Consider the following 12,859-nt stretch of genomic DNA (forward strand, 5'->3'; position numbering starts at 1 on the left):
AGTAGAGTTCCCTCAAAGATGTAAGCGCATCTTGTCCAAAATAGTACTGTCTGCTGTAGCAGGAAGATTTTTCTGGGCTAGCCATGGTTGTCCTACTCCACTAGATGGCCCCAAGGCAAAAATTAGTTGTGGACCTCTATTAGGTCTCACAGTTTTCCCCAGCAGAGTGCACCTGGAGTGTTTGTGACCTCCTGAGGGTCTGAGGCCTACTTTAGCCCAGTTTGTCCAGTTGGTAAGCTTGCCATTAGAGCCTATCCCAGCTGATGTTGGGCGAGAGGCAGGGTACACCCTGGACAGGTCCCCAGACTATCGCAGGGCTGACACATAGAGACAGACAACCATTCACACTCACGGACAATTTAGAGTCACCAATTAACCTATCCCAAATCAAGAATGTCTTTGGACTGTGGGAGGAAGCTGGAGTACCCGGAGAAAACCCACGCTGACACAGGGAGAACATGCAAACTCCGCACAGAAGGTATCGTACCAGGAACCCTCTTGCTGTGAGGCGACAGTGCTAACCACCACACTACCGAATACTGAACTCTTTATTAAAGGAATTCTTCACCCAGAAAATGACCATTTGTATATCAATCAGTCATGCCGTTTTACTTTGAATCTGTGAAGAAAACTTTGATTTCCTTGCATGCCTCCACGGAGAACAGTGAACATTTATCCACTGACCGGGGACCACCTTCAACAGCAGCACAATTTTATCAAAACATCTGTTTACAGACTTTCACATGACTCACGCAGTATAATCCAAGTCTCCTTTGTCCATTTACACTGCACAGCTTGTGTTTGTAAAGGGATGTTTTGATATAGTTTTGCTGTTGTTAAATGCAGTCCCCAATCAATCAGTAAATTAATATGTTGCTAATTTTCCGTGTAGATATGCGAGAAAAAAAAAGTTTTGTTCACAAATGCAAGGTAATGTGGCATGACTAACTGATATACAACTGGTCATTTTGTGGGTGAAGTATTCTTTTAATCTATGATTTCTTTGGCCTAAAAGTTGTCAAATTTAGTCTAAAAATACTTGAATCGGATCATCATGTGTAAGTTTTTAATTGCAGAATGTAAACTCGAGTCTCAGTCAAACCTGAAAAGTCAGTGTAACAATGGCTCATGTATTTTGTTTTATTTTGTCATAGATTGATGTCGATACACACCCTGTCTGCTGGGGGCGTGAATGCCTTGAAGTTGTTTCCCAACTGATAACAAACTGTAGAGATCTCCTTCCTTTGGGTTCCTGCCCATGTGGGGTGTAAGGAAAGGAAAAAGCAGACATACTGGCTAAACAATCATTAAAACAACAGTTAATTGATATGCAAGTGCCACTAAGTATAGCGGAGGTTAAACCATAATAAAGGACTGTATGCACAAAACCTGGCAGGAACACTGGGACTTGGGCGACACAGGAAGACATCTTCACAGTATTCAGAAACATGTAGGTGTTGGTAGATTACAGTGGGAGCCCAAGGAAAGACATGATCATTACCTGTCTGAGGATAGGACACACAGGATTAAATGACACCCTCTATGGAATAGGGAAGCACCCTACTGGACTATGTGCACACTGTAACAAACTGGAAACAGTCAAACATGTACTAATGGATTGCAACAGGTGTAAAGAAGAAAGAAGGCAGTTAATAACATGACTAACTGAGGGAAAGTGCAGTATTACATTGGGGAGCATCAAGGAGCATGTGTAAGCTTCTATTTGGTTATTTAAGAAAAAGGGAATAATAGAGAGAATTTATTTATGTAGTTATTTGTTTCCTGCCCATCTACTGCTACACACTCCAGTCCAGTAGGTGGCTGTAATGCGCCTGAACGCTTGTTTTCCAACCGTCATTAAACTCAAGGAAGAAGAAGAACAACAACCGGAAAAACAAACCGAAGAAGAAGAAAAAAGCTGCGCAAAAAGCTGCGCAGTTGCCGTTTCTTCAGTCATAAATGATCGAGGCGAATGTTTTGATGGAGTCTATGGATTAAAAAGCTCATTTTCTGTGATGTAAATCACAAGTGCTGCAACGAACAGTGTCGTTTTATGTGCTGCAACAGATCTGAAACGAATTGAGTTCGTTTACGCCAGAAACGGTCAGTTAATTAATATCGTAGGCTGCGGCGGCCTAGCTAACGTTAGCTAGCGCTGCGAAGTTGGGACAGTCCTTTGATTTAATAAGCTCACTGAAAGGCTCTTTTTAGTCTTTGTGGCTATAATCATCAAAGATTATCGTACCTTTAATTGAAGTAAACTCGTCTGAAAGTGAGAACGGCTTCTCGACACCAAATCAAAGGGAAGTGGTTATCCATGTCCACGAGTTCCTTCAGATTAATAATCTTCAATAACATCAGCAAACATGTCTTTAGTCGCTTATGGCAGCAGTGATGAGAGTGACTCAGAGGAAACCTCAACTTCTTCCGCACCGGAGAGCAAAGCCAGCATAGGTGGGCTCTTCTCACTCCTTCCTGCACCTAAAAAGCCAGGATCGGTCGGAGGAATCGGTGAACCAAGAAAGGAGACAAAAACGATCCGTTCAGTAGGAGACAGCACGTCAAACGATGACCTGGATCCTCAGCCATCTAAAGGAGGCTTACTGTCCAGTCTACCTAAACCGAAGAAGAGGACAGAGCCTGTTAAGATCACCGTACCACAGATCCTGAAACGGGATGTGAGTTTCCTTTTAACGTATTGTCTCTCCTATGGTATGTAACCAAGTTGTGATTCATAATCTATGTATTTCTTGTCCACAGTCAGACTCTGATGATGATGATGAACCAGCAAAGAAGAAACTACAACCTCAGGTATGAATATCTCACTGTGTGCAGTTACATTCACAGTTATCTGAATTGTTTATTACCTCAAATAATTTTATTCAAGAATATTTAAGCAACACTCAGACCTGTTTTAAATGAATTACCACAGAAACCGTCATATATGACCTTCTGATTATCACATTATGGGGTAATGTACTAGTGATGAAAAGCTTATCTGTGTCCCAAAACCCCCCACTGGAGTTAAACTACTGTAGCATCTAGAGTGTTTTGCATTTAAACTCTCTAGTTATTGACAGAGCTGTTTACAGTACACATGCCATCGTCTCTTTTGATGTTTTTCTAAACATTTCCACTCCTTCCGTACGGCTAAAAATACGTCAATATGGAAATCAATGACACATAAGTATTATTTTATCCTTCTGCTTCATAAACAGACAATATAAAATGTCAGGGATGTAGCTGTTTCCATTCATATTGCTTGCTTCTTCCAGGGTTCAGGCCTGTCCTCCCTTCTTCCCCAACCCAAAAACCTGACAGTAAAAGAGATGGATAGACCCCTGATTCCTCACACACTCACCAAGCGCCAAGAACCCAAAGGACCCAAGCCTGGAGCCCCAGCTCAAGGTCTGCTTGGTTCTAGTGCATCTCCCTCTGCTATCAAAGCTGCAGCAAAGTCCGCCGCCCTGCAGCTAGCTAGACAGATAGCCACTGATGACCAGGACAACGAAGAGGACATAACCCCACAGAACTACTTTTCTCTGGGCGAGAGCTCCCAGCCTCTCCCTGCGGTCATCCCAAGCTTAGACCCTGAGCCAGGAGCCCCCGCAGAGCCTCTTCCTCTTGCACCTGCAGATGAGCCAGGTCAGTCAGATGCTCCTCTCGACTTTGGGGGGAACAGTGAGGGAGCTGGTCCATGGGGAGGTCAATATCCGCAGTATCAGCAGCCCATGCCAGGCCCAGAAGCTCTCCCTCAGGTAATCATGACTACTTCTTGTACATGTAAGCAGGATGGCTTTAGATTCTGAATATTCTGACTGTTTAAATTTACTTGAGGCATTAGTGTTTAAAAATGAGCTAACAAAGGTCAATCCAATTCAAAAGCAGTCCTCTTGTAAATCCTGAATTACTCAAGTTCGTCAGATCTGACTGCAATCATGGAAACCTGTATGCAGTGACATCCTCGTTTTGCCATTCGAAAACATTAACCATGCAGAGTATCCATTAGGCGAGTGCACAGAAGAGCTGTCGGCATCCCAAGTACGCTCACTGCTTGAACTGCAGCAGTTGAGAGAAAGCAAGAGGCCTCCCTGTACAAACTAAAAAAATGAGAGCAGTCTAATAACTGACTCTAGACAGTAAAAAGATATAAACCAGCAAAAGAGAACATCACTTCAAGCGACATCCCAAACATTTTCTCTGTTGACAGGGATATTATAATGAGCCATACTACCAAGATCCTGACGCGGGATTGGCAGAGGCTGAAGAGCCCGGCAACTCTGCTATGTTTGATGACGAAGCGGTAAGAAGTTTGCTGCTTCTTCTATCTGTATAACTCCATACTTTTTCAAGAGGGTTAATTTGTGATAATTTTGCAGCTGCATCAAGCCAAGTTTAAAACAAAGTTCAATTGACATGAGCATTTTCTTCCTGTGATTCAGTTTATGCGGCTGCAAGGGAAACGGAACAGGGGCAAAGAGGAGGTCAAGTTTCTGGAGATCAAAGGGGACGACCAGCTGAGTGGCAACCAGCAGTGGATGACCAAGAGCATAACAGAAGAGAAGCAGACCCGTCAGTCCTTCAGCAAGGTGACCTGACTAGATCTCTATCAAAGGGGGCATCTTGCATTGGTGGCCCAGAACTGACAGGGTTTGGTGTAAAGTTGTGCTAAGGTTTATGCTCAGATTTTTTTTGTGTGGCTTTTGGAATGTGGTTGGATGTTGTGTGCTTTCACACACTATTGATGATTCTCCAGTGAGACTGGCAACACCTAAAGCCCTCGAGCCATTAAAAATGCTTGATGTGGTTAAAACTAAAAACACTTCATGGCCTGATTCAACAGACAGGTTTCTTAATTCTCTAACGAGAACATTCAAAAGGAAGATTATGGCTTTGTGATATGACTCATGAGGGTTATACCAAACAACAACATGCAGATGGGCTTCATACTTACAGGGCTGTTACAAAGACAATATTGTGGAACATGTCCTGATTGCTCTCAAGAGTCAGTTTTGCAAAGAAACAACACATTCACTACAGCACATTTAACTTAATGTAACATCTACCTTTTTATTTCTGCAGAAAAAAGGAGAGCAGCCTACAGGACAACAGCGACGCAAGCATCAGATAACATATCTCATTCATCAGGTGAGTGCTCCTAAAGCCCAAGTTATACTTACCAGATTTGTGGGTTGTAAATTCTATTATGTTGTCATGTTTGCTAGAATCTGTGGGGACATCTGTGATTCAGAGATCAGTTAGATTCATTAATGTAATGAAACACAAACAGAATATATTGCAGCTAACTACTCGACCAGCTTGGCAGAATTCATACATTATTTTGTAGTTAGTTATGAAGGGAATACAGAGCAGGGTGTGAGTCAAGAGTTCTCCAAGAGTCTTGCATTTCCAGTGTGACATGTCTGCACAGATTCAGCTCCAATCTGTCGACCGCCATGCTTGTTTGGACACGGCAAACATCGAGCATTGTGTTGCCAACTGGTTTATAATCTGCAAGAGGGCGAGCCCACACATGGCATTTAAGGAAGCTAAAAATAGTAGCCAAATTTGTCTTTGCTCCTCTTGTAGCTTCTTGTTTAACGTTGAGAGTAATTGGCTCTACTGTCATGTGGAGTGTTTTATTTTTACACACCCCAGATGGTAATCAGAGTAGGTATTAGTGCACAGGAATATTGTTAAGATGGTTGTATTCAGAGCTCATATTTGTGTTTTACTCAGTCAGGCTTTTGGCTTCTCTAAAGATGGGATTTCCCTGTGATAACTCTGGTACTGACCCCATAATTAGACATACATACTGAGTACAGATCTCACCCTGTCCACAAGCGTGTTCAAATTGTAACACTTTAAATTTAATTAAAAAAAAACGGTTTGGCCAGTTGACTGCATCCTTTTTCTTCCTGTGGAAAATTTTACTTGCTTTTCTTCTCATGCAGGCAAAGGAACGTGAGTTGGAGCTGAAGAACAGCTGGGCAGACAACAAGCTAACCCGCAGACAGACACAGGCCAAATACGGTTTCTAAATGTCATATTGTGGACTCTTGGTGGCATGTGGAAACCCTGCATCAGAAAGTAGAGTAGAGCTTTCCAGATTTCCCCTCGCAAAGGGAAGACTTGTATTCGGGAAGAAACTATACACACCTTTATAACAGATTTTTCCCTCCTTCCTGTATTTGTGTTGAATTGCTATTATTCAGTAGTTCTTTTCTTCGACCGTTTCTTACAGTGTCACTGCAGCCACAGCCGTTAAACCTCCTTTCACAGTAATTTACACTTAATACATGCTCTATAACTACAAATAAAAATACAACTGTTTTTAAGGTACCTGTGGCCAGTCAGTGGCAGACGTGTAACGTGACCCTCAAGTCGCCATTATAAATGTTTTCCTTTGAAAGTGTGTGCTTCCTGTTCAAACAGTGAACGCAGATGTGTGACTCCTTTTTTGTGTGTGTGATAAAGACAGATGACTCTACAAAACAGGTTTGGTTCTCTGGCAAATGTTATTTAAAATGATGCAAATGAGAAATGAACTGGAGTCAGTAGAAAGCTGTGACACGTTACATATTTATTCGCTGAATCAACTTTGTATTAAGAAATAAAGATGTTGGAATACACATGCAGCAGTTGCTCCTAATGACTCTCATTAAATTAAGGATGTAAAAGTTGTCTGTGTTGCTGTTCTTTCATCCCTGTATTTTTTATTTACATCACATTCTTGCATTGAAAACTCAAAGCTGTGAAAGAGCATTTTTTTCTAAATATGTTTTACATAAATGAACTGCCAGAGAACCAAACATGCATTTCCCATCCAGCTGGTTCTTTAACCATCAGGCCAGAGAACCATCTGATTTTGACATGAAACAGGAATCTCAGTTTTACCTGCTGCATCCAACATGCATCTTACAAATTCAGTTGTTTTCTCCTAATTCCCCATGATGAGTCTTTTTAGTAGTGTGCCATTGGCAGTGATGCAACACATATAGCCAGACAATACTCTAAATGGCAAATGCCTTCATATCAAGTTTATGTTTTATATTAGGTGGTTAAGAAGAGGCTGTAACTGTATTTCTCTATGTTGCTCCAATTTTCGGAAAACTCTGCTGTAAAAAAATAATCTGTGTAAGTGGTTTATCCACTGCCAGATATAGGACTGTTCAGTGTGGTGAAACTAAATCCTGCCACACTCTCCAGTTTAGGAGAATATTGCAAAATTTCTGCTGTCTCTTGGATTAGCACACCTAGCACTGGCCAAACAGCCATCGCTGCAGGACACACCACAAAAGCCATGGTGACAGACACTCACAATGGTGTGACATTGACAAATGGCCGACCGTTGGCTTGTGTCAGGGCCTTAAAATTAATCAGACATTCACAGCACTCTTTGGTTAATTACATATCTGTCTCTCGACCTCAGCGTGGTTCGTGTAGAAATTTACTAAGCGTACAACCCACATGTTGGCATGCTGGGAAAATCTTTTTGTTTACTCTATACTTTTGTCATGCATATTGTGCAGTTTAAAATAATGAATAAATCTTTTCCCTTCATGGCTTCATATTTCTGAATGCAACAGGGTAGTCTGTGGTTATGTCTGGTATCACAATGATGCAGGTGTTACATACCGTAAGATTATGAAATCAGTTTATCCGACTATAATTTAGAGCTCACATGTAATACACTGCAGTTCCCAAAAATGTTAATAATTCAATAATCACGCAGACAACAGTTTTTATGCATGTATAATGTGTATTACAGGTAAACAAGATCCATTTGTAGTTCTATGCACATCTTCATTTGGAGTCCTTTACTCTTTTTTCGGGCTGTCACTTGGTGGTGCTGTTGTGTCTTGACTCGTCTCTGTACTCGCTGCCGTTTCATCTTCAGCAGCAGAGACGCCTGCCAAGTCTGCGGCTTCACTGACTTGACTCACAGAGTCTTTCCCTGCTTCAGCTTCCACTGATGCACCAGAAACTGCCTTCACAGCAGCTTCCTCCTCAGCAGCCGCTTCTGACAGATCTGCGGTCGCCTGCTCCTGCTGCAGCCTCTGTGCTTTCAGCTGCCGCTTATAACTTGCAGACGGGTCCTCATATGGCACCACTGACATGGGAATGCGAACTGTGTCTAATCCATTAACCTGAAAGATAAGAATATGAGAAATAAGCAGTGTGGTCTTTGGCAGAAAAAAAAAGCCTGAAAGCTTTCCATCTGTTTTCTACTGATACTCTCTTTCAACTAACTCAAAATCCCTGAGTGCAATTTTTTCCACAATGAGTTTATCATGCAAATTGACATCACAATGACGAGGGGGAAAAAAAAAAAAAAAAAAAAAAATATATATATATATATATATATTGTGCAGCCTTAACGTGATGCACTGAAAAAGAATGTCTCTTACCGTAACTTCACACCAGTAGTCACCCAAGTCCTTGACTGACTCGAATGGGAGTGTCAGTGTGCGAGTTGGCACAACAATTCCCAGCTGAGGAAAAGTTTTATTTATTATTCTATGTTCAGCAGAAGCGCTTTCTTAAACAGGGAAATGTAAAAAAAACAAAGAAGGCCATACCCTCTTTTGAAAGTGTCTGCAGACGACTTCTTTGGTGACCTGGAATTCATCTGAGGGCACTCTCTGTATCCTCAACGTAGTGCGTTTAAGGAGCTCCACTGTCTGTTTAAAAAAAAAAAACAAAAAAAATGGTACAGCTGGTAAGTCTGTTGCTCCTTTCATCTCTTAAAAAACTGTGACTTCAGCATTAAACCTAAGTAGCGAAAAATGCTTTTAGATTACTCACCAACAGTCCGGTGCGTGTTTGTTGTCTTTCCTCTGGCTTTCCCTCACGCAGAAGCTGTTGGTAAAAAAGGTGACAATGATTAACAGCTATACATTGCTATAAAATATGAGGGGAAGTAAATGACAGTATTAAGATGAAGTACACACTCTTAACTCCTCTTCAAATATCTTTTTGTTCTCCGGTGATGGATACACTGCGAGACCTTGGGGCAACAGCTTGTTTCTGCCTATGGACTTTTTCACTAACACAGTGTCCCCTCGCCCACCGAGCTCTGTAGTGACAAAGTTATTTTCATCATATTAAGAGTTTCAGTGGTGCAAAGAAATGATATAAATACATTTCATTTACTTCCTGTGACAACTCTAAAAATCTGAGGTCTGTGTGATATGTTGAGAGCACTGCAGATACTCACTGGGTACTGTCTGAGTCAGGATGAGCTCCATCTTCTCTTGCGGAGAGTTTTTGGTGTCTTCAACCAACTTGTAGATTCTGTGTCTTCGAGGGTGAAGCCTCGGCGGACTTCCTACTTTAGATAAAGGCACCTGCCACCAGCGCTCCACCACAACTGTGTTCTATGGAAACATCGAGCACAAACTTTTAAGTCTGCTGTTATGTCTTTTTGTTAAATGAACATATTGTATTAGCATTTCAGGAGTCATCACATAACCATGCAGTAACATGAGTTGTTTCAATGATAAACCCCCTCCCACCTCACTTATCCAAGGCTGAGGAATTATAATGACAACAATAATAACAACACATATCAGTTACTAATGAAAATAATGCGTGGGGTATACAATAAAAAAAATTTAAGAGAGTGAAGTGAATATATATGGGTCACTGAGCTGCATAATAAGCTGTTGGGAGATTTTCAATGCTCTGCAAGAATGGAGGATTCAACTGTTATATATAATAACTGTCTCACCCAGGTAGTCACTGTGGAGAAAGGGGGGGGGGTCTGGCTCTTTACGTAATTGATCAGGGGCTGCAAGTTGCTATGAAATTTGTCTGTCGAACCCCTTATGAAAAATCTGATCTTTTCCAAAGACACTGTGTCATGCAGCCACTAATTAGGTGATGGATGCAATGGTTTCTTTCATATTATAAGTGTTCTTCAGCAGGCTAATAAAGCTGCTGTCATGGAGGCTCACTACAGAATACTGTAGAGAGGATGTTATTGACGATGGACCCATATGCTTCTGTGGACCGAGTTCACCAACTGTTAGTACGCTTCATTTATGTCAGACTTAACGCAAATACAGGTGCAAGAAAGATGGAGTTTCAGACATACCCACCATGAGATAGCGTTTTTTGTTTCGGTCAAATATCAGCAATGAAAATAAAACATTAATGTTGTTTATTGATGCTAATATTGGTTGACACTGACAATATGATGATACGGCGAATCTTTAGATCTAATGCAGGGTGTTGACGAGATTCAACAACTTGTTTTGAAGATAAGCAGAAAATAATCAACAACAAAGTATGATAATTGACTAAGTACGTTTATTTTTAATTAATCAATTTTACTGATTAATTATATTAATTCATGGAAAAAGATTACAATTTATTCTGGTTATAGGTTCTGAAATGTTAGATCTGGCTTTTGGGTTGTTGTTGTTTTTTCATATCACTTTAATTTGAATGTTTTTTGGTATGACAGTGATGTTCTTACTATTTAATGACATTTTATAGACTAAATCAATTGTATATTTATATAAAGCCAACGCATTACTTGATAATGCAAATAACCTGTAGTTTCGGCCTTAATCACATTAGGTCATTTTTTTTTTTTAATATTTAATATATTTTAAATATATATAAGAGCCGAAAAAGCCTGTTGATATTATGACTGGCCTGTAAAATGTTTTATTGAACATTTAGCCACACAATTTAGCGGACACTTTTTAACAAAATCATAAACAATTACCTGAGAGATTATTTATAATTTAGTTATAAAGCGAGAACACACTGACCTGAGCAGGACTCAGAGAGAAACTCCTGACAGCCGGCTGGATGAACAGATCCTGAAGGACACGGCGGCCTGAGCTCCACATCTTTATTCAACACTGTAATTCACCACCTTGAAAAAACAGTACCCTAATAAATCACTCAAAGGTTCACTGCTGTCTTTGCTTCGGCACCTCCACTATTAAACTCAATTATTCCTCTATCACCTGTCAGATAACTGCAACATGCATGTTAGCCTGTATGCTAACAGCCAACTGGCGCTGGTTTATGACGTTAAAGGACCCCACCGGTTGAAATAGTAGTCCCGGAAAAACGCCTGACACAAAAGTTGTCACTTTATTACAGCTAACCTACAGTCAGTTACTCGGTTTCAGTCTTTGATATATTCTCATACTATTTTACATTCTTATGAAATCATTAAAATATTAACAATGAGCCAACAACCTCTGAGTATCTTTAATCTTTTTTTCTTTCTGTATCTTTGTATTATACTTTTTCATCTCCATTAGCTAAGGCTATGCAATTAGTGTCTCTGTCTAGCTTCACAAACGTACTAGGCTACATCATAGGATGTACAAATGTAAGCAATATCTAAAAGCTATGTTAAAGGTCCCATATTATGCTAAATTTCAGGTTCAACCTTGTATGTTGTGTTTCTACTAGAACATGTTTAAATGTGCATAAAGCACATTATTTTTCATACCGTCTGTGCTGAAACACCTGTATTCACCCTCTGTCTGAAACACTTCGTTTTAGCGGCTGTCAAGTCCGCTCTGATTGGTCAGTGTTTCTAGAAAACCAAGGCTCTCTCTTCCACAAGTATATACTATTGCATGCAGTATGGACACAATCAGGACATACTGCTACTTCATAACATTGCACCTTGAACTTTGACCTTCTTGCTCCTATATCCGTCACAGTATGTAACACGAAATTTGGAGAACTAAGAAAAGTAGGCTATGCAGTTTGGAATGGTGAACGTTACTTTACAGCACGCCACCCGCCAAGCTCGCCATAGATGGAGGTCAACCCAGACAGCCCTGTTGCTGTTACTTTGCAGTGTGTATGTTGTTTTAACTTTTAAGTTATAACTGCAAACACTGTTAATTCTAAGGTAGTAGTTACATCCTGATGTATAGAATAGAGTAGAATAGAATAAACTTTATTAATACAAATTTAAAATACAATTAAAATAGTAATTTATTATCTTCATGACTATTTTGTTCACTGAAACAATTCCCATTCATATAATTACTCGCTTTTACCTATTCAGCTGGTCACCAGTTGGCATGTTACCCCCTTTCACACATAGCTCTGTGCTGCCAGCAGATTATTTTTTTGTTTTTTAATATATTTTCATGCAGAAATGCAGCTGCTGGAGCTATGTTCTGTCTACACGTAAAGCAGCCTTACATTTAATTCGATCTTATTTTTTAGTGTAACATACTTGCCAATTCTGTTGTGTGACTGTGTATATTTTTGCAAAACTTGATATGATATATTTGATATCATAAATGCCTTTATCATCCAGGTAGTGCCTACACACTCAGGCCACATGAGGCTGGGCACTGTCCTGCACCAGGAGGAACCCAGGGCCCACTGCACCAGCACAAGGTCTGACAGTCGCTCTGAGGATTTCATCCTTGTACCTATCAGCAGGCAGGGCATCACTGGCTGACATTGAGGTCTGCAACCCTCCAAGGATATGCCTTCCCAGACCATCACTGACCCACTGCCAAACCGGTCATGCTCTGCTGGATGATGTCACAGGCAGCATAACATTCACCACGGCGTCTCTGGACTCTTTCACGCCTGTCACATGTGCTCAGTGTGAACCTATTCTGTTGGAGGTCATTTTGTAGGGCTCTGGCAGTGCTCCTCCTGTTCCTCCTCGCACACCGGAGCAGATACTGGCACTGCTGCAGCCCTGTCCAGCTCTCCTCGTGCAACAGCTGGTCTCCTGGTATCTCCTCCATGCTCCTGAGACTGTGCTAGGAGACACAGCAAACCTTCATGTATGGATGTGCCATCCTGGAAGAACTAGACTACCTGTGCAACCTGATTTGGCTGCAGGTACCGA

The 12,859-nt window shown here is 40.9% G+C and overlaps 2 protein-coding genes across 2 annotated transcripts; one reads left to right on the top strand and one right to left on the bottom strand.

Moving 5' to 3' along the window:
- The first annotated feature begins 1,773 nt into the window (after positions 1 to 1,773).
- Positions 1,774 to 7,563, top strand: prcc (proline rich mitotic checkpoint control factor). The gene is made up of 7 exons (XM_049602690.1): positions 1,774 to 2,678; positions 2,761 to 2,811; positions 3,276 to 3,758; positions 4,211 to 4,303; positions 4,443 to 4,589; positions 5,083 to 5,148; positions 5,955 to 7,563. The coding sequence occupies exons 1-7, from the start codon at positions 2,367 to 2,369 to the stop codon at positions 6,039 to 6,041; spliced, it is 1,239 nt and encodes a 412-aa protein (XP_049458647.1). The 5' UTR covers positions 1,774 to 2,366; the 3' UTR covers positions 6,042 to 7,563.
- Positions 7,564 to 7,742: 179 nt separating this feature from the next.
- On the bottom strand, positions 7,743 to 11,046 carry mrpl9 (mitochondrial ribosomal protein L9). The gene is made up of 7 exons (XM_049602691.1): positions 10,785 to 11,046; positions 9,221 to 9,380; positions 8,955 to 9,079; positions 8,809 to 8,862; positions 8,583 to 8,684; positions 8,412 to 8,495; positions 7,743 to 8,150 (listed from the first exon to the last, which is right to left on the bottom strand). The coding sequence occupies exons 1-7, from the start codon at positions 10,863 to 10,865 to the stop codon at positions 7,821 to 7,823; spliced, it is 936 nt and encodes a 311-aa protein (XP_049458648.1). The 5' UTR covers positions 10,866 to 11,046; the 3' UTR covers positions 7,743 to 7,820.
- Between the last annotated feature and the right edge of the window lie 1,813 nt (positions 11,047 to 12,859).

Source organism: Epinephelus fuscoguttatus, linkage group LG17, assembly GCF_011397635.1.
Source record: "Epinephelus fuscoguttatus linkage group LG17, E.fuscoguttatus.final_Chr_v1".
NCBI classification, from domain to species: Eukaryota; Metazoa; Chordata; class Actinopteri; order Perciformes; family Serranidae; genus Epinephelus; species Epinephelus fuscoguttatus.